At 39.7% G+C, this 19,787-nt stretch overlaps 1 protein-coding gene across 5 annotated transcripts in view; it reads right to left on the bottom strand.

The window, feature by feature from the left end:
* Positions 1-381: 381 nt before the first annotated feature.
* Positions 382-19,787, bottom strand: part of LOC117754685 (nck-associated protein 5-like) — a 61,094-nt gene continuing 41,688 nt past the window's right edge. For 2 of the 5 annotated variants that reach the window (XM_034573775.1, XM_034573776.1), the window contains exons 8-14: positions 16,699-16,878; positions 13,664-16,563; positions 13,282-13,396; positions 12,205-12,280; positions 6,068-6,454; positions 3,156-3,251; positions 382-1,086 (exon numbers count right to left, since the gene is read on the bottom strand). In XM_034573775.1, coding sequence (XP_034429666.1) covers positions 1,085-1,086; positions 3,156-3,251; positions 6,068-6,454; positions 12,205-12,280; positions 13,282-13,396; positions 13,664-16,563; positions 16,699-16,878 — 3,756 coding nt within the window. In that variant the 3' untranslated portion in view covers positions 382-1,084. Of the gene's footprint in view, positions 1,087-3,155; positions 3,252-6,067; positions 6,455-11,975; positions 12,015-12,204; positions 12,281-13,281; positions 13,397-13,663; positions 16,564-16,698; positions 16,879-19,787 lie in introns of those variants that run through there. The other 3 variants (XM_034573777.1, XM_034573779.1, XM_034573778.1) reach the window with 3 other exon arrangements.

Genomic DNA, 19,787 nt, shown 5'->3' with positions numbered 1-19,787 from the left:
ATCAATGAGAAGCTACTGTTCCTCTGTGACTGCTGGATATGAAGGTGGAGAATTGTTTGCTGACACAGCTTTATAAGGCCATATAGTATGTCGGGGCAACATGTGTGTCTTTTTGTAGAGTTACTGGCCTCCTGAGGCCAAACTCAATAGACGCAGCTTTGACCACCAGTTTACTAAATAATGAAAGAGTTTGCTGAAACCCAGCTTCAGGGATGTGTGTGTGTGTGTGTGTGTGTGTCTAATACAGATAAATGGACAGTCTAGTAATGACAGTCCCACAGTTTCCAAGGACAAAGCTTCAAATCCATGTTGTCTGTAACTGGTTAATTAAGTTTCTTGTTAAAGAAGTCTTCATTGGACTTTACACTGTTGGGAAACATATTTGGTAAAAACAAATACACAATTCAAGCACTATTATAATTTCTCCAAATTAGCCAGACAAAGTAAGTTATAAATATGTAATTTGTAGGTGACAGGGTTGCAACAGCATTGCTGTGCCAGTTGCATACTGTCACACAGTATGAGAACACGTTTTAACAAGAGAATATACGTTTTTAACAATGACAGTTGTGTGCTGCAGTAGTAAGTCAGGGTTATGCTAAGTTGATTTTCTGATCAGACCTGCACATGTACAGCTTCACTTCTTGTAGGTCAGTTAACGTGCACAGCCACTTACATCAGCTTATGTGCAACTCAGATGTATTTATAAGTTGGTATTGATACATCAGGTAGCTATGATAGAGACATAGAAACTAACCTAGCATTGCAGTTAAAATGTGATTGTATCATGTGTGTAAAATTGCATGTTGTCAGAGGAAAAGAAAATGAACCATGTCAATGTAACTAGTGATTCAGTAGAGCTGATCGTTTAGAAGCTGAATCAGCCAAAAAAGCTGCTGAGGATCTCAACTCAACACCAAGCACATGTGGAAGCCTGCAGTGCCAAGTTGTGAGCGTTTCATCCTCATACACAGACACAGTGTCCAGACTGTGGGATTTAAGGATCCTCCATGTGAGTTAAAGTGATAAATCCAAGTGATAATTCGACTCCCAGTTTCTAGTTTGACTCCTTCAGCCTCAGGAACTCTGAAATGGAAGAAGGTGTAGAGCAGAGTGAAATGCTGTGGCTCTCTACTATGCAAATAATACAAAATAAAAAGAATCGGCCATTTCAAGCAAGTTAACATACTCTTATAAATAGTTTATACAATGCAACAACTGGCAGCGAAGGCCCTATTCATACAGACTATAGGCATAGTCTGGGAAAGAGATGATCAATAGAACATTTCAGTTTGATTGTGTGTTTATTTGCCCAGATAAGGTTAAATCACACACTGTAGCACAATTCCTCAAACGGGGCGCCAAGAACCTGCAGAGACACGCTTCAGGAGCTTCATAGAAAAGAATACAACTCTCCCTACTTAAAATGCACGTGGGAAGTTTTGAAGTGTCTTTGAAAGTAAATTCAACATGTATTAGTTCCAACTCATAGTAGCAATTTGGTTTGGATGCAAATCGAAAGAGACAGTTTGTGATTTGATTGCACTGGGCAGACATGGTGAGACCTCCTTCCCTGCATGTTAATATAAAGTTACATCGCTTCCCCACAAAAGTGAGCTGTGTCAGTAAAAATGATACCAGGACTGATACACAACATTCACATGGTCATGAATACTGTTAATGTTTTATAAGGTTGTGCAGATTATTAAACATTTGTATTTACACTTGTATGGAATTGACCTTTGACTTTGTGTGCGTGCATGTGTGTGCGCGTGTGTACGTTTGTGTGTGTGTGTGTACTGGTGGCTCTTGTGTAACTTCAGACCTAGAGCTAGATTTTTAACCCACAGCCATATCTCACAATCTACACGCACATGCACACACACAAACACAAACACGCAACTTTATGCTTCTAGCTTAGTGAGGACACTCATTGGCATAATACATTCCCCTAACCCTAACCTAAATCTAATTCTAACCCTATAATGCCTGAAGCCCTTTGTAAATGGTCTGTATTTACATGGCTCTTTTTTAGTATTGAAGACCACTCAAAGCGCTTCACAGTAAAATAATTTGCTATTCACACACATATTCATACAGTGCATCTATGGGCAGCACTTTATTTCAATGAGAAGTCCGCCCTACCCCTCAGCCACAGCCTCCCACTTTAATAAACTTTGCCATATTTCTAGATATTTTATTTTAATTTTATTTTTAGTCAGTCAAAACCATGTGTCCACCCATCTCCCCTCTCCATCCCATTTTTCTCTGCTCACCCCAACCAGTCGAAGCAGATGGCCACCCACACTCTTTGAGTTAGTGAGTTTTTCCTCTCCACAGTCACCAAAGTGTTTGCCAATATCGGGAACTGTTGGGTTTCTCTAAGAATTTTTAAAGGTCTTGACATTCCATGTTAAGTGCCCTGAGATAATGTATAGTTTGATTTGGGACTATACAAATAAAATTGAATTGAATTGAAAAGTGGGCCAGAAAGTGTGGACTGGCCAAAATGGTCCTCACAAAGATATGTGTACAAGTGAGCACACACGCACACACACAGGCTGTAAATGCCAGCGTTAATGTACTGTGAGAAGATGCAAATGATGTTTGGGGAACTTGTGTTAGTCATGTGTTTAGTCACCACCATTAAACTTGCCTTCTGCTCAGTGGGGATTGAAATGAGTGTCTACAGTTAAGTTTATCATTTTGAGTGCAGTTCTGAGACAAATTACACTATTTCATAGAATGTGACTAAAGACAAACTGCTGCAGTTTTCTCCGCCTTTATAACAGTGTAGCTGTGACAGTTTGAACTGTGAAAGGCAGAGTTTGAACTTGTCTGATAAGGCTACTGGAGCTGATGCTACATTTATCTTGATATTCAGTGAATATTGAATTGATTTGGTCTGAAATCAGAAAATGTCTGCCATTTATTAGGTAAAAAGGGTCATTTTGACTTTCAAAGACGATAACCTTCAAAAATATTATTTGTATCTTTATTTTGTAACTCTCATGTATTTAACACAAAATAATGAGGTCAGGGAATGAAAATACGAACAGTGGAAAAACACACTGTTGATGATTGGTGGGCACAGATGATGACATGCTTTTGTGCTACATAGGTTTTTCAGCTTTCCATCTCTTCCTTTATCTTACAGTTGGCAAGCTGAAGTCTCGTCTGCTCTGTCTGTTGGCTCGGGGTGGCTCGTGGGTTCGATTTGATATAGGTTAACTTCTTTGGTTCCATTCCACCTGAAAAAAACCACACAGTAAAATAAATATCAGAGGTTTTCTAAGCAGCCAAAGTTAATTCCCCTGTCAACAGGAGGGTCCAGATGTGGAATAACAGTGTGACACTGACAGACTGATGTCTGGCATCTTCAAAAAGAGCAAGATTATCACTCAAAATTCAAAGCCGCAGGAGATGTGAGTGACATTGAAAAAGCAGAGGCTGACATCTTGAGAGATGATCAATTTATAATTCTTACAACTACTTCATTGAACAGTGTGCAAATAAAGACAGGGTTTAGTTTTACCAGACATGCTCAAATCAAACAGCCACAGTTCTCAAGTTCTCCCTCAGGAGACAAATGTTTAAATATGCATTTCACCACGTAAGCATGAGTCTGACGCAAGGTTAGCAATCTTAACTGTCAGTTCAGAAGATTCTCAGTGTCAGTCAAACTCTTTACAAAGTAATCCAACAATTTAGCGAAAAAAAAGGGCATGATCCATGAGCGAGATCGTCCACCCGACCCCTCTGTATGTTGAAGCTCTATGCATGTATGCAATAAGGCACAGACCTAACTTTATTGCTTTACAAGCATGGAAGCTAAGCAGAAGCAAAGAATGTATCAAATGAAGAACAGTAAGATCAAAGTCTCACACAAGGACTAAATATTCTCAAACTGCAGCAAATGTTGTTGTTTGTTTATTTCCATATCTTCCATCATTATCTGGTGATGATAACAATTTGCCTAGGACATGCAGCTTTAACTATAAGCATGACAGCATGTGCGTTGCATCCAGTGCATAACTAAAGGAGACATGTTAAGGTTCTCATTTATGCACAAATCAGCTGGAAACATTAAAATGCCAGCCAAAACTTTTGGACCTACAAGTTGAAGGCTGGAAATAAGCCTGCCCTTGTTTACATCTGTCGGAAATAAAGCGACCAAAAATTCTCTAAAATGTAAGAAAAGAAACATTGTAGTTGTATAACCAACAGCAACTCAGGGGGACAGGAGTTAAAAGGGTCAGTATGAAAAAGCTTTATTTTGACCAGGCTCTCACTCTTGTGATGCCAGATGCAGTTTTCTTAACAGTGGAAATTGGTGGATCTGTGATTACCATATTGAGCAGGTCATGTCTACAGTATCTTCCAGAATGGAAACTACCAGTGCAGGCACTTGTTGTTAAAATGACACACCATGATCACTGTGGCTTTCACCAGACTATCATATGAAGATCATATATAGGGTTGTGCTCCTTCTATTTCACTTATGCTCATACACTGAAAGTTAAGCAGAGAAAATGACGCAAGTGGAGCGTCATGAAACACATTTCCTTACATGAGAACGTAACTTCTCCATCTCCATTAGTGGAGTGCCCCTTAGAATGGATAGGTGAATTATTCAAGCAAGATTTCCATTGGATGTCCATTCTTAAGAATCTGAGAGAATGCAAGAGAGATGGCAAAAATGAAGCCTGCTCTTGCAGCAACAGATTTTTTTCTGTCTGAATTTGTCTTTCAGACCTTCAGAGTTGTATTAAAAGTAGCATGCAAAAAACTCGTGCCTTAGATGAGATAAATACAGTTGACTGTATCAAATAATTAACATCATACATATGTATCATACATATCGGCGGCTGTGGCTGAGGGATAGAGCGGTCGTTCTCCAACCAGAAGGTCGGCAGTTCAATCCCCAGTCTTCCCCATCTGCATGCCGAAGTGTCCTTGGGCAAGATGCTGAACCCCGAATTGCCCCTCATAGAACAACAGAGTGCTGCTAATAGATGCACTGTGTGAATGGGTGAAAGTAAAACTGTACTGTAAAGAGCTTTGAGTGGTCATCAAGACTAGAAAAGCGCAATATAAATACAAAACCGTTTACCATTTAAACCATATGTCAGCTCCTGATTTGGCTTTGGCTTAGTTTTTCCAGTCAATGATCTCCATCCCCAACAAGGTGCCGGTTCCTCCCCAACCACAGCTACAGACAATACAATGATGGCCACAAAAAGTACATCCAATGTATCATGTGGCATATTAGCACCAGACTATAAAATACCATATTTGATTAACACGTAAGTCAAATGTAACTCAAAAGAATATGCCTCATGTAAGAACCACTGGTACGATTTAAGACTTGTCATATAAGTCATGTGCAGTTTGAGTCAATAATTAGAATGCCTTAATGTTAATTAATTTGGGGTTTAAATACATTACAAAATGCCATTACCAATGCACCCAATGTTAAAATCCAGTACTTCCATAGACTGTGCCACTCCTATGTTTTGCTACGTCAGGTCTTCACAGTGTAATGGAATTCTTCCTCATCAATCTCCATGACAATCACATTCTCTAGGAAGCCTCTCATCTCCTTCCCAAGTCATGGACTACTTTAGTTGAGCATGGCTTTTTTTATGTATCTAACTCCATGTCAAATCTTTCCTTCCCTCTATCACAATAAAGCTCGGAAACTGGGCTGACAGCTGTCCTAACATTTTGTAATTCTTTTTTAGTCCCCTACAGCAATACTGACACTGGAAAATGCTTTGCTGATTTCTGACAGCAGGATAGGATTTATGTGAATGAAACTTGGTAGTATTCGTCAGTAATGGTGTTGCACAGAGATATGCTGACGACATTCTTTAAATTGAAACTAGCAGTTTGTGACACGTTTGTGCTATTAAATCTGACTTGGGTCACACATGAAAAAAGTAAGATTTGGCAAAAGAGCACAAAAAGTGTTTCATTGCGTAAGCACAAAATAGAAAACCATCATCATTACTGCTGCAGTCCAACAGTCATGCTTCTTACGGGTGCTTTTGTGGCTTTACTTTACCTTGCGGTGGTCTGGGGAGCCTGCTCTGGGGATCACACACACTGGTAGAGGTCACAATAGGTTCACACTGGGGTTGGATGGGCTGCAGGAAGGCCACAGTGGGGAAAGGCACTGACTGGATACGGGTCATGGAGGAGTCAGACAGGGAGTTTAGCACCCCTGCATGGCTGCTGTCCTTAAAGCTGGAGGGTATTCTCCACCGGGGTAATGGGGAGGGAGACATGTCCTCGCTGGAGGAACCGGGGGCACTAGGAGGACTGAGGGACTGTTCTGGGGTTGATGAGGATTTGGGGAGGAGGTGCAGGATGGAGGAGAAGAAGGAACAGGATTCAGGAAGAGGGATGGTCCCAATCCCACTGTCCAACGTTCGCATCTTGCAGCCGGAGCCTACGGCACAAGGAGAACAGTTGAAGTGGCTCAGGGTAGAGGGAAAGAAAAGGAGCAGGGATGAAACAACAGGGTAACCATGGTTGAAGTGGTGCTAAAGAATTCATTCATTTTATTTATTATTTTATATCCTCTGGACTGTTTCTGAAATGAGAACTGAAGAGTCAGTGAAAGAGCCGTCATTATAAAATGAGGGCAGCTTCACCAATCACTGATGATGGGCCTTCTCTGTAGTATTACATGATTGTTTCCCTCATGCCTACTTATTAGTTCTTCCACATTATGATCACTGCTTGTTTGAGCTCTAAGCACTTGATCTCTGCGTTGTACTTTGATCCTGTGAATAAAGACAACCAACAGATGGTTAGTCTGTTGTTTTCTTTTCACTTGATGATGACTTCCTCTTAGAAGCCAAGTTGAAAAATAGTGCTTCAGTACAATGTATTTACATATGTGTGAAGCAGGGTAATGATTGTGTTTGCTAATTACACCACGCACTGCACAGAGTGACTCAGCCAATGCAAATCAAGCCCACTTGAACCACCGCTTTGTATTACAGATGTTGTTTAATGGGTGTGTGACGATTAGCATGCACTGATCATACTGTGAATATGAAATACACGTCATGGCTTATGAAATGAACTTCAAATACACCGCAAATGTGTGTATTTCGTTTGCAACACATGAATAGTAACTCATATACACCCATGAACGTGTTATTTCTTTACTTTAAGATGTGGAGTTTGCATTGCTCAGTCGGATGTTATGAGTGCAGAATTATGCATCGTATCACAGTCGTTACACTAGTAAACCTCGGTTAAAGCTTTGTACATTTGAAATAAGCAGAGTGAGTATCATTGTTTGAATCCGCTCTTGTCATGCAGGCTTATGTTTTAATATGTAGCCTGTAGCAGCAACCTGTGGGCAATCACACACTGACGCAAAGGCAGCTGCTTTCCCCCCCTTTATTAATTAAGCACACATGAGACCTCACACCCTGTTCTGGGTTTCTGCAGCTCTTTTTTCTTTTCTTTCCTCTTTTCATTTTTTAGCAAGAGTGCCCAAGTCAGTTGAGTTATTCAGATATGCCACATTCTAAGTCAGGCTGTGCTGGAAAATATTAAAATGAGAATTGGGAAAGAATAAAAGTTTCATAGATAAAGTTGACACTATTTGTTGCCATGAAAATACAGTGTTAGGCAAAACAAACACAGAAATCTTTATTGCTTCTATTGAATGGCAGTCAGTAGAGCACTTATCTCAACCCAGGCCCAACAGTCCCCTTAAATTCAAACAACCTGCACCAAATCCCACAGACTTATAGATATAAGTCTAAAAAATATGCATTTTCTTCATCAAGATCCATGAAATATTATCTGGGAAATCAGTGAAAATGTCAAAAAACGTCCTGTCTCGCAATGTTAAAGAAAGTGATAAAAAATAATTTGACCCACCCTCCGATGTGGATCTGCACCAATATTTAAAGGGTGTTTTCCTGATCCATACCAACCCCTCCACCAAGGTGTAATGATAATTGGAATTAGTTTTTATAGTATCTTGCATACAAAAAACAAGCAAACAGTAGGCAACAAAACAACCGCCAAATCGACAGGGATGAAAACATAACCTCCTTCAGTGGAGGTAATTAGGGGGAAATGTTCTTCTATTTAGCACTGTCAACATCTCAGGAGCTTTATCTGGAGGCTAATGGCTCCAGCCTGTTAACTTTACAAACACCTATGACAGTCATCTATTACAACTAAAATGTAGCTTTAGGTACTCACTTACATGTCTAATAATTAGACACCACTTGAGATACAAATTATTCAGCCAACTTAGTTCTTATCCTATCCAAAACAAAATAAATTATTTATTTGAGAAGCCATAGAAAAAGAGACATTATTGATGAGTTGGTTCTTGAGATGAGAGCTAACAAGAACTACTGTGACAACATATTCCCTGGAAAGGCTGAGTCACAGGCGCTGAGAGTTGATTGGTTTCAACGAGTATTTAGCATGGACCATGAGGTTGTTGTGCTCCTCAAAGGAGCAGATCAATGGCAGGCATACCAGACCCTTGTTGTTATGGTGACAACAACACAACCTATGGAAGGGTACCAGTAAGAGGTGTGCTCAATCTCCGTCCACATGGTAACAAAAACAAATGGTGATTAATAATGTGGATCAGTCAGAACAGACTTTGGTTAGGTTAAGGCACAAGAAGAACTTGGTTAGCGTTTGGGTTAGAAATCATCGTTTGGGTTTAAACAAATAGCCGTCATCTCAAGGTTAGAGCAGTAATGGGTAAAATAACTAATATCAGTTTTGTCCGCCCATCAATCCACACCAAGCTACCGCTAATGCAAACTTTGTCACTCTATATGTCGCCTAAGATGCTCTTATGCTCTATTATTGGAGGTTGCAAACAAAAAAAGCGTAACAATGAGTCATAATAACCTGCTTGCATTGACAAGCTATGGGGTTGTTCTTTATGGAAGACAGTGTCAATGGTGTAGAACTAGGTTGGTTAAGTTATTGAATACATTTGTATGTATGTCTTAACATGTCTCAATGCTGGCAAATGCCTTTGCTCGTCGACATCAGCTTGTCTTCGAAGAAACCTTGTCAGAGAAAACTAATCACAATGAACATCAGCAAAGAGTTTAAACAGCTACCAAGTAAATCGTGTATGAAGAAAGTTTGTACACTTGTCTCCTGCTTCCTTGGGGGGGGGGAATATGTTTCAGGTAAAACGTTCAAACTTGCAGTGAGGAGAGAAAACACATTAAACACATTACTCTCTGAAATCACAAATATCAAACCTGTCCATTGCCAAAATATGAACGACATAGGGAATTTCAATCAAGATACATTAGATATGTATCTTTAGCTTAGCATTGCATTGCAGCCAAATCCATACAGTTGAAGTAACTGGTGACCACTTCTTTAAACGTCCGCTGTGATCCACACGCAAAAGCAGCTCCAGAGGAGGATATCAGAGGATATTTTGGCTAAAAACATGTTGTAAATGACACCGTTTCGAGTCTAATTTGAATACCAGGGCTAATGGACACTTGGATGACACCACAGGAGCAGTATGGAGGCATTTTCTGTTTCTTTTCTGTTGTTTTTTTTACGTTTGAAGAAGTGGTCACCAGAGACTTTTCGGTGAACTATACCTTTAAGAATAAAGAGTGCATCCTTTAGAATTCCAGTGCTACAGCTGATTAACCAAATTGCTAATTGTCTTGAAAATTGATGCAAACAGGGCACCTCACCTGGCAGTTCATTCAGTGAGGGATCTGACATGAAACATGTAACCCTAACCTCAGTGAAGGAGGAATTGTTAATATATCGTTGACAATACTACTGGTGGCTTGAAAACAATCCTTACCTAAAAAATAGCTTTATAAATATACAGTGTTGATTAATGGACTGACTAGTGTACAATTCATATAATGGAGATAACTTTTTTCCACTAAAGAACTCAGCCTTTATACCAGGCTTTGTGTAAAGTAACACCTTCCGTTGTAATCCTCAGTTTCTCATTGGGAATGCATGATTTTTCAGTTTTTCATGTACGAAAAGTCTTCATGTTCATTTCCTCTCTTTAAAAATAAGTAAAAAGAGAAAGAAAGACACTACATGTTGTGCTTTGCCGGCGTTGGCCCTTTTCTGTTGCATTGACTTGCATTTAGGAGGATGGCAATGATTAGGTTATAGAAGTATTGGAACAGGAGAGCAAAGGACATGTAAAAGTGTATTGTCTAAAATTATTGGGAACATGCAGTTTTATTTTAGTTGGCCTTTAATGTATGACGTCAAGGACGGACGCCTGATGACGGTTGCATTTTCTTTTCTGTGCTTATTTTGGTTTATCTCATTTTATTCCTAGGTTAAAACTGTTTTGTCAACATAACATGAGGTCCAACCACTTTATGTGTGGATGGCATAATTCAGACCACAGCTGAAGGCAAAGTTAAATCACTCAGTTGTGGCTTGGATGAATCTGCTTAGCTGGTGCATTGCAGAAATGTAATGAGGTGCTTAACCCCTGAAGGCAGGCGACTGTCCATATCAAATGTGTTTGATATTTGCAGCACTTTGCCTATGGTGTCACTCTGACCGGTTAAATTTCCAGTCCTCTACCTGAGCAATGTGGACAGTAGTTATTATTAACTGTGTATATAACTGTGTCTTTCTATACTCGAACTTGCTATTTTGTGTGAATAAGTGCATTCACACTGACGAGCAGTGCATTGTAAGGAACCTTCTTAAAATGTTCAGAAAAGTGAGTGAAAACGATTTGGCACTCCTTATGCTAAATAGTCACCACCTCGGGTACATAGTGGAAGGGGAGGGGAGACCAATGTACTTTTATGTATTTGTGAATATAGTGGTAGAGGAAGAAGGATATTGATATAGACAGTGATTTAATTTCCACATTGTATGACAGAGGGGGCACACGCAAGAAAGTGAATGTTCATTATTAAGCCATGTGAACAGAGCAGCTGGCAGGTATTTTGCTGGTGACAATTGTGGTCACATGTCGATCATCACAAGTGCACAATGGCTGTGTTTCATTTGGGACACAGTACCACAATTCTTCAGGGATTGTCCTCTGTACACAGTGTACCCCATGTGAGTATACAGAGCGAAGTATCTGAAGAATATCTGTAGTTTCGCCCTCGCCCATCCTCTTTCTTTTTAACTAGGCTAACTTGAGCTTGGTTTTAATTTGTTTTTTGATGCTACAAAAACAGGGAGACGTCAGCTCAACTCCACTCCATGTATAGAAACTGACTCCAAATGACACCATCAATGCAAAATGGCAGCACCCATATGTAGCTTAATTTGGCTTTAACTTTGTACAGTGGAAAGAATTAGAGATACCAGAAACCCCAAAACCATTGTACATGTGGTTTGATCAATTTCATTAATGAAATCCTTCCAAGGGGCCATAACATGACTTAATTTGTAGTAACATACAGATGGTCCACATATATACCAGTTGACCTAAATTGCTTAAATATTGGGAAACTAGGGTTAGAATACCAGGGCCACACAGCACTCTACTCAGGACAATTTCTTCTTCACTCCACCTAAATATATGACAACACAATCCAGACGATTGGGTTCCTTCAGTAGAGTGGTCTACGGAAAAACTGTTAAAGAACATTTATTATGGGTCCACTGCTAAGCCTGTTTGGGAGGGAGCTTTGCCCCAATATGGATGAATGGGTTCATCCTGATTGGATGAGCCTGTGCATGCATATTTTCAGAGCATGGATCTGTGAAGATGAGCACCACACCTACACACAATATCTCCATTAAACTTGTGGAATACAACCATAATGAAATGGTTCCTATTTGCCCTGATTCAAATCAGTCAAAACAATATATACTCTAAATGTGGAGGTAAAATGAATAAAAGAAACGCAGAAATGGAGGGAAAAGCAAACACTGACAAAATTCTGAATCTTGTGTGTTTTCCCAACATATTTGTCATGTTTATAACTTACACATTTTTTTCATATTTGGTCTTCACTTCTTTCTGCAAACTGTAGAAGCACAGATGAAACCTTGAGGGTAACATACTCAAAAGAACACAGCTAACAATATATTTTTTTAAATGAGGTAAGTTTAGTTTTTCAGGTACCAAGATGTTGAGATGAATCCATTACTCACTATTTGTAGTCACTATAAGCAATTACGGACAATCCAACACAACAAAGAATAGGAAAATCTGACCTATTACTGCAGCCTGGTTGGGGGTCTTCACAGTAGATCCATTTTCACTATCAGCTCTCCCGCTCATAATCTGTATCATCGTGTTTTTGTACAAGGGAAGAAAGAAAAAAAAAAGTTACATTCATCCTCTTCTATACTTTTCATCTATTCCTTATCATAGAGTAGGTAGTAATCTTTTTGACTCTGGCTGACAAAAACCTAAAATTCCTCTCCTTTGATTTTCCTATCATCCAGTCTTTTGACTGACATGTGGTCGCTATGGTTTTGAAAGTTTGGAAAGTAGGAGGAGGGATGTCAGGTCTTCTACAAAGAATCCCCTAACGAAATGTTGATGTAAACCATTTTACAGGTTTTTAACTTCAATTATTTATCGAATAGACAAATTGCAAAAACAATGTGGTGTATCAGACTCTTGATAAAAAATACACACATTCCACATACTTTTGAAGCCTTGAATGAATCACTTGATGAATTATATTTTATGGAGGACTAAATTAACTACAGTGAATATTATGAACTTAATTCAAATTTAAAGTTCTTAAAATAAGGGTTAGTAGTAAAGGAAAAAATGATGAAACTGTGTGTAAGAGGGTTTGAGGGACAGTTGGGGAAATCTCCCTTCAAGAAGTCCTGCAACGAGTTAAGAGTTAAAACCTGACTCTACTTTTGCTGCATAGTAAAGTGACCCCACTGCAGAGACCAATCATGAACATAAATGCTAACGCACATTCCTGGTGGACTACATATTTAATGTCTCACTTGTACCTGGAGCAATGCCTAACCCAACATAGCCCATTGCTTTAGTTTAGGGCAGGACTGATTTCAGTCTGAATGCCCCTTAATAGGCCTTTTTCACAGCAGATATTTTGACATGTTGTAGTTATTCCATTAAGGAATCCCAGTAATGCATTTCTGTCAGATTTGAAAGAGTCTTGGTGAAATTCGTATGATGTCACATCGACAATCACCCTGTAACAACTTCCTATCTTTCATGGACATTTTTGTATTTTGAACTAAAACTCACTGCATAACACTAAAATAACTGCCCATTTTATAAAGATCAACAAACATATTTACCTTTGGGTCCCCAGTGATGTCAGCATGTCCTTGTATCTCATTCAGGGACATTCCTGGGCAGGGCATTGATATGCATGCTCTCACTGCATCGTGAGACTCTCTTCTACCCACGGAGCTGAAAGAAAACAATTTGTCAACAAACCACCTCATACTGTGATCCTCTGGTATATTGACTAACCATTCACATTGTGACTAAGCTGATAAATGACCCTATATCTTTTGAAAGCTGTCTCAGACAACTTGTTTAAAATTACCATTTAAATCATTTGAGGCAGGAGATTACCATACTGGCATTAGGCTATGAAGAAATGCACTGGAGCAAGTGCTGAGATGAAATAAAATCAAAAAATGACAGTCATCACTGATTCACTGAATTTCTTACCTGTCTTTCCCATCACTTTTTCTTCGGTCTCTCTTTTTGTCGGACTTTGCCTGCTTTCCTCCGAGAAGTGATGTAATCTTTTGCTCCCTCTTGTCTTCTTTTACTTTTGGTGGATCAGTCTTTTTGCTGCTTGGTGCAGGAAGCTTACTTTTACGAAAACCAAACCAATTTGCCAGAGTTGAACCAGATTTTTGTTTCACTTCTATGGTTCGCTCCTGTTCTTGACACTTGTGCAAGTTCTCCTCTATGCCGAGCATCACCTTCTCTTCGATTGTGGTTATTGAACTTTGTCTTTCTGGTTCCTCAGAGACTGGCTCACCAAAAGCACTTGAAAACTGTTGCTCAATCTGAATGCGCCTTGCCTGCTCTCGCTGGAGTTTAAGGCTTTGGAGTCTTTCACTGGAGGACCCCAAATATGAGGGAACCGTCAAACCCTCTTCAATCAAGAAGTTGTTCAAAAGGGATCGATTCATTGGACAATGGTAGCTGTTAGAGCAACTCATACTTCCTGGAAGGACATCACCAAGAGAATTTAAGGAGCTCCCTGAGTGTGTTTTGATCTGTGTCCGGACCTTTCCAGATCTGTTGAAGCTTGGCCTATCCATGTAGCGTGCACCAAAACTCTGGCTACGGGCCTTGGCCCCATTCATGCCCATTACTGGCTTAAGGAGAGGTCTGGTTGACACTGACACTGACCGTTTAAAGAGCCACCCTTCTTCATCAAAACCCCAGTCTAACATCACACCACTGTCTGAGGCAACAGGTTGAGCGCAGGGCTCCGAGTCCAGTGAGTTACAGCGGGTTTCAATCTTTCTGCGGGCTCTGTCATGAGCACCACAGTCATGTTTCATCTGGGGATCACACATAAAAGTCTGAAATGTCTGGACACTTTTTGTAATCGAGTTTGTATCATCTTTGTTCTGTCTTCCGAATATGAGGAAGGTACTGGTTTCCTGTCCTGCGATTGCCTCATTAGATTTAGCATTTACAGGGAGAGCCATTTTAACAGCTCTTGAAGTGGAACTGTGAGAATTATTGGAAATCCCATGGTAGTAAACATTAGAATATACCTGAGGCAAGACTTCTGAAAGTTTTGGCTCACTAATGCTCTGTTGGGATCTTTGTAAGATGCTCTGATTTGGCATGATTGAGGGTGCACTATTTTCATCATAGCGTGGGGCAGCTCTGTCCATTGAAAACTGTCTTGACTCTGAAGTTTGAGATTCTTCAACTGGGACAGGTGTTGTCTTGGATGAATGGGTATGGTAGAGCTTAGCAGGGATACCTTCAGCACCAATTTGTGGGGCTGTTTGTTGATTGTCTTTTGTTGTACTGGATTGTTGAGGCTGTGAAGCAGAACAAAGCTGATATGATTTTGGCTTGGTGTTGCTTGACGTCGTCTTCCCAGTAGTAGAGCACTGACCTACAGATTTATGCGCTTCGGGTAAAGAGTCGCAAGTGGGTCTAAGAAGAAGAGAGGTGGTTCGACCTGGGGGTAAAGGAGGGGGTTGGGACCTATATTCTGAAAGGGAAACATCACAGTGCTGGTCTTGGCGTCGTTGTTTTCGTGGGGAGCAGGGTAAGTTATCATATATGTTCTCTTCCACACAGTTGTTGCTTGATTGAGTTCTTGTGGCTTGCAAGGACAATTTTGTTGGGTTTTCAGAGATTTCATTGATTCCTGGAGGCTTAAATGTCTTTGAATATTTCACAGGGGAAGCAAGGGGAGAGAACTGCTGTACACTTTCAAGCGACTTGGAACTTGTTGATACGACAATATCCTCATTGTTCTCAACTTTAGATAATGCACCTTTGCTTGATCCTTGTGTTTTACTGAGATTTGTTCTTTTACCAGGAACACTATGCCCACCAGGATTTGGCTGTCCTTTGGACCTGTGACCCTTTATAAGTTTTTGGTGGAGGGGTGAATGTGTGTGCTTAGCTTGCTCTGGTCCTCCATCCGCACTCTTGCTCCTCAGAATAAAAGCCTTTCTTGCTGAATCCCATGGCTGAGGTTTCAGTTTCCTTTGTGGAGATTCTGAGATTGAGATATCCTGGGTCTCACTGCCTACTTGACTTGCCTTGTCTCTGCAATGATCAACCTCCACTGAGGAGCTGCGCTGTCTGGCGTCATTCACACAGCTAAGAGCTCTGGTTGCAGTATGTGGTATAGATGAGCTCACATCACTTGTTCCTCCTTCCATTTGCTTGATAGCAGGTCTGCCCTGTTGTCTTTTGACGTGATCAAGTCTGGATTTACGGTCAGTAGACTTTTCTTGGTTATTGTTTCTGTCACTGGATTTCATGTCTGATGCTTTGCGTTTTTCTAGTGAATCTTTATTCTTGTCATCTCTTAGGCTATCTGTTGGGCTTAAACCAGGTTTTATTGTGGGCCCCCCCAAAAATGAGAAGTTGTCTGTCACTGGTGAGGGAAAATGACCAGAATTTCCATTAAGTTTTGCTGAGTCTTCTAGCAAATTGCCATCATCATCTCTTGTGACATCCGGTTTCTCTAAGCACAGAAGTTCCTGTGTTGGTTGCTCACTGGAGTCCCTACTTTGTAATTTAGATGATTCATCATCTGCATCGTCAGAGTCAGGAACAGCAATCCTTTCTTCAGCCTTGAAAGATTTACTCGAAGGAGCTACTTGTTTAGCTGTAGCCCCTTGCAGGCCACACTTTACACCAAGTGAGTATATGCCTTCATTAGAGGTCATACAGTCTTTGCAGTGTGGTACAGATGCATTTGAGGAAGCCTCTTTGGAGCTGGACATTTGGAGACGCTTCAGGCCTTTCAGAATGTGGCCTTCCTTCCATCCCAGCTCTGTCGGCTCCAAGGGTGCTGAATGATTGCTGGATACTGAACCTGTACTCATCCTTTTGTCCCGGCTTGTGGCACACTGTGCATTACAAGAGATATTGAGAATAAGTGAAGAAATATTAATAGGTGGAAAACGTTTAAGCCAAAATGCCATAAAGATGCAACCAAACACTTGAAATTAAAGACATTTTAATTGTAGATGAATGACACCCACCTGCTTTGAGAAGCCGCGTCCTTCTGCCCAAGTGTGGGAGCCACTGGAGTGCTCACTACAAGCACTGGATAATGACAATTCACTGCCACTGCCACTACCGCTGCTGCGTGGGCATGTTAGGCTCAGCAGGCTAGGCCACCTTCCTGCAGGAATACCAGCTTTTCCATTTCTTTGGACCTCCTGTAAAATAATAAAAAGCAGTAATTAAGGAAACACTAGAAATAGACAGGAATAATTTAATGTTATACAATAATTTGGAAAACACTGCAGTCAATTATGACATTTATAGGATATGCAATTTATCAGCACTGTTATCAGTTCATCAAAACTGAAGAATATTGTAATTGTGCGTATCATTTGCACCAGTGAACAGAATATTTATTTATCCACATAATTCCTGCCGTTATTTTCTACAGGTTGTCTCTACGGTATACACAACCTAAGAGAATGCCTCATGGCTCTCCCTTTGTCTCTGTCATAGATCTGAAAAAATCAATTTGTGGGATCCATAGCTGTCTCCAAAGGCTAATTGACAAATTGAAAAACATTTTCCCGTCCACTCAGCTCATCTTTTAAAAGACGATGGCTCAATCCCATTTCACCCCTTCTCCCTGCTCCTTAGCCCTTACCCAAATTTCCCAGAATGCCTTGCAAATCACCAGCACAAATGTACTATTTTCTCCATTAATAATGATTTAAAAGTTAGGATAATGATTGTAATATCTTAGGTTTAATATCGTTTCAATTTATTATGGTCATTATTTCACAACAACCTTAAAATAAATCGCTATCGTTATACCTGCTAATGTCTCAGTAGCTAGCATGCTAATGTTACATCGTTATTGCTGATTTATGCACAATAATCCTGTATTTTCACATAATTTCATGTCACCACCCTGTCCCAATTTGAAGAATTTCAGCCACTACCCCTTGGGACTCAGTTTCAAGGAGAGAGATAACCGTCGAAAACCAGTGGTAGGGAGAAGGGGTGAAATAGGATTGAGCCAATGTGTCTTTATGATTCTGTGGTCTTGCAGGTTAATGAGAAGTGATGTGCCTGTCCTGTCATGCAGGCAGACGGAGTATGGAGCCTTTTTGCAAGTTTGCTGTTCATTTATATTTCAAAGGTAACTGCACAATAAGTAATGCGAGATGATGATGCTTTTGTGTTGGTCAGACTCTAAAAATCCAGACAAAATTAGTATTCACATAGGTGATTTTTTATTAAGACCTTTACAGTGGTTTCATTGTACTTTCTAAAGCAAGCTAAAAAATAAGATTGCTGCCAAAGCCAGAGAAACCATATGCCCACACTGTTCAGTAAAATGAAATAGTAGACAAAGTTAGAGCACATAGTTTCTTGTAGAAACTAGAGATCACAGAAAATTCACCCTGGAAAATGTATTCAGCTAATGCAAAATGCTTGTATTTAAGGTTAAGACACACAATAGTATGGCTTTTAAACAGATTTTGGAAGTTTTGAAAGGACGTTCACTGCATATTTCATCAAGTTTTTGTCTCCCTTCTTCTATGCCTCTATATATACTCTACCAATGGTAATTTAAATAAAAAGGTAGAGCATTAGTCTAATAATGTCACACTGTATGACATTACTTAGTAATAGTATAGTAATGACAAACATTATTCATGTGACTGGATGTGAAGGAGTAACTAGTACTGGCAACCCAGTGAAAATGAACACAGCTTTACAGTTCTGTACAGCTTTTAGACACTTCAGCTCTTTGTTGGTTTTCCAGCTAATACAGATTGTGCCACGGACTTTCCCAGCTCTTGTCAATCTTGTTAAATGTGCAGTATCAACCCTACATGAAATGGCAAAAACATCACTAAACAGTGGTAAAAACTAGTAAACTAGTAACCTAAAGACTCAGATATATTCACCATATCATGTGGTAGAATGACTGATGATAAGTGTATTTATTTGTAGGGGAAGTTGTTGATAATCTTGTCTTTATAGTCATATAATACTTTGTGTTGCTCTTTTGTACCAGAGTTACCCAAACTTAAATTGATAATTGTAATCTCTTGTATGTTTCTATTGTCCTATTTTGTCAATACATTTTAGTCATTTTGCTTTTGAATGGCAGCACTGCTAATAAAAAACCTATTGTCGAAATTGGTTAGAGAAATCAAGTCCTTATCAAAAACCTATTTGCAGGCCCAACAACTAATCTCTACAACATGCAGGAGGCAATTTACTATATAATATGTAATTCATATGCACAATTTAGCTTTTGGTTTCACTTTTTAAAATGAGTTAAATAGCAAAAACAAACAAAAGTTTGCGGAATAAATTTCTAATTTGTTTATAGTAGTCATTCAAATAATTATAGCAATTAAATTAATCTATGAAGACGAAAAGACCCATGTTTCAAATCTCAGTATTTCTAAGGCAGCCAAAGCTGCATTTTTTCATCATGAACTAATATCCAGGTCAAGAATTAGAGGTCCCATGCCTTCATCTCCAGCAAGGTGAATGCTTTCTTGTCTTGTGTTCCCAGGCCAAAGGGACCATTAGGTAAACTCAGGAGAACTGCGCACATTACTGCTGTTCTTAAATCTGCTGTTATAGCTTGAAATACAGTCCATAATCTCAGGCCAAAATATCTCAGGCTCTGATGTCCTTGAAGGACATAAACCTGTGCAGCTCTTAAATCTGTAGGAAGCAGTCAGCCAGTAAAATCTCATTGGGTCACAACCACACAGGGTGGAGCTGCTTTCAGCTATATGCAGCTTATATGCTGCTGACACACACTCATGAACTGCTGAGATGAAATGTCCCCAACTCTCATCACTTTCAAATCTAAATGATCAAATCTGCGGTGCTTTTGCCCTCTAATGTGATAGATTTGTTTCTCTACTGCACTTTGATTTCCTTTCATACATTTGGGATAACGTACAACTGATTACTGCAATGTGCATATTGTCATGTATTTATCCATAATTATAATTGTATGTATTATATTCATTTTTTATTGCTCACTACTTAATAGTTTAGTGTTTTTCTTTGCTGATGTGATACTTGATATATCTGATATATAGTGGTAAGTAAAGCAGCCTTTCCTTGG

The sequence above is a fragment of the Hippoglossus hippoglossus genome, chromosome 21, assembly GCF_009819705.1.
Source record: "Hippoglossus hippoglossus isolate fHipHip1 chromosome 21, fHipHip1.pri, whole genome shotgun sequence".
In the NCBI taxonomy this organism is placed as follows: domain Eukaryota; kingdom Metazoa; phylum Chordata; class Actinopteri; order Pleuronectiformes; family Pleuronectidae; genus Hippoglossus; species Hippoglossus hippoglossus.
Note: the sequence above shows the minus strand (reverse complement) of the source record. Positions and strands in the feature narration are given on the sequence as shown.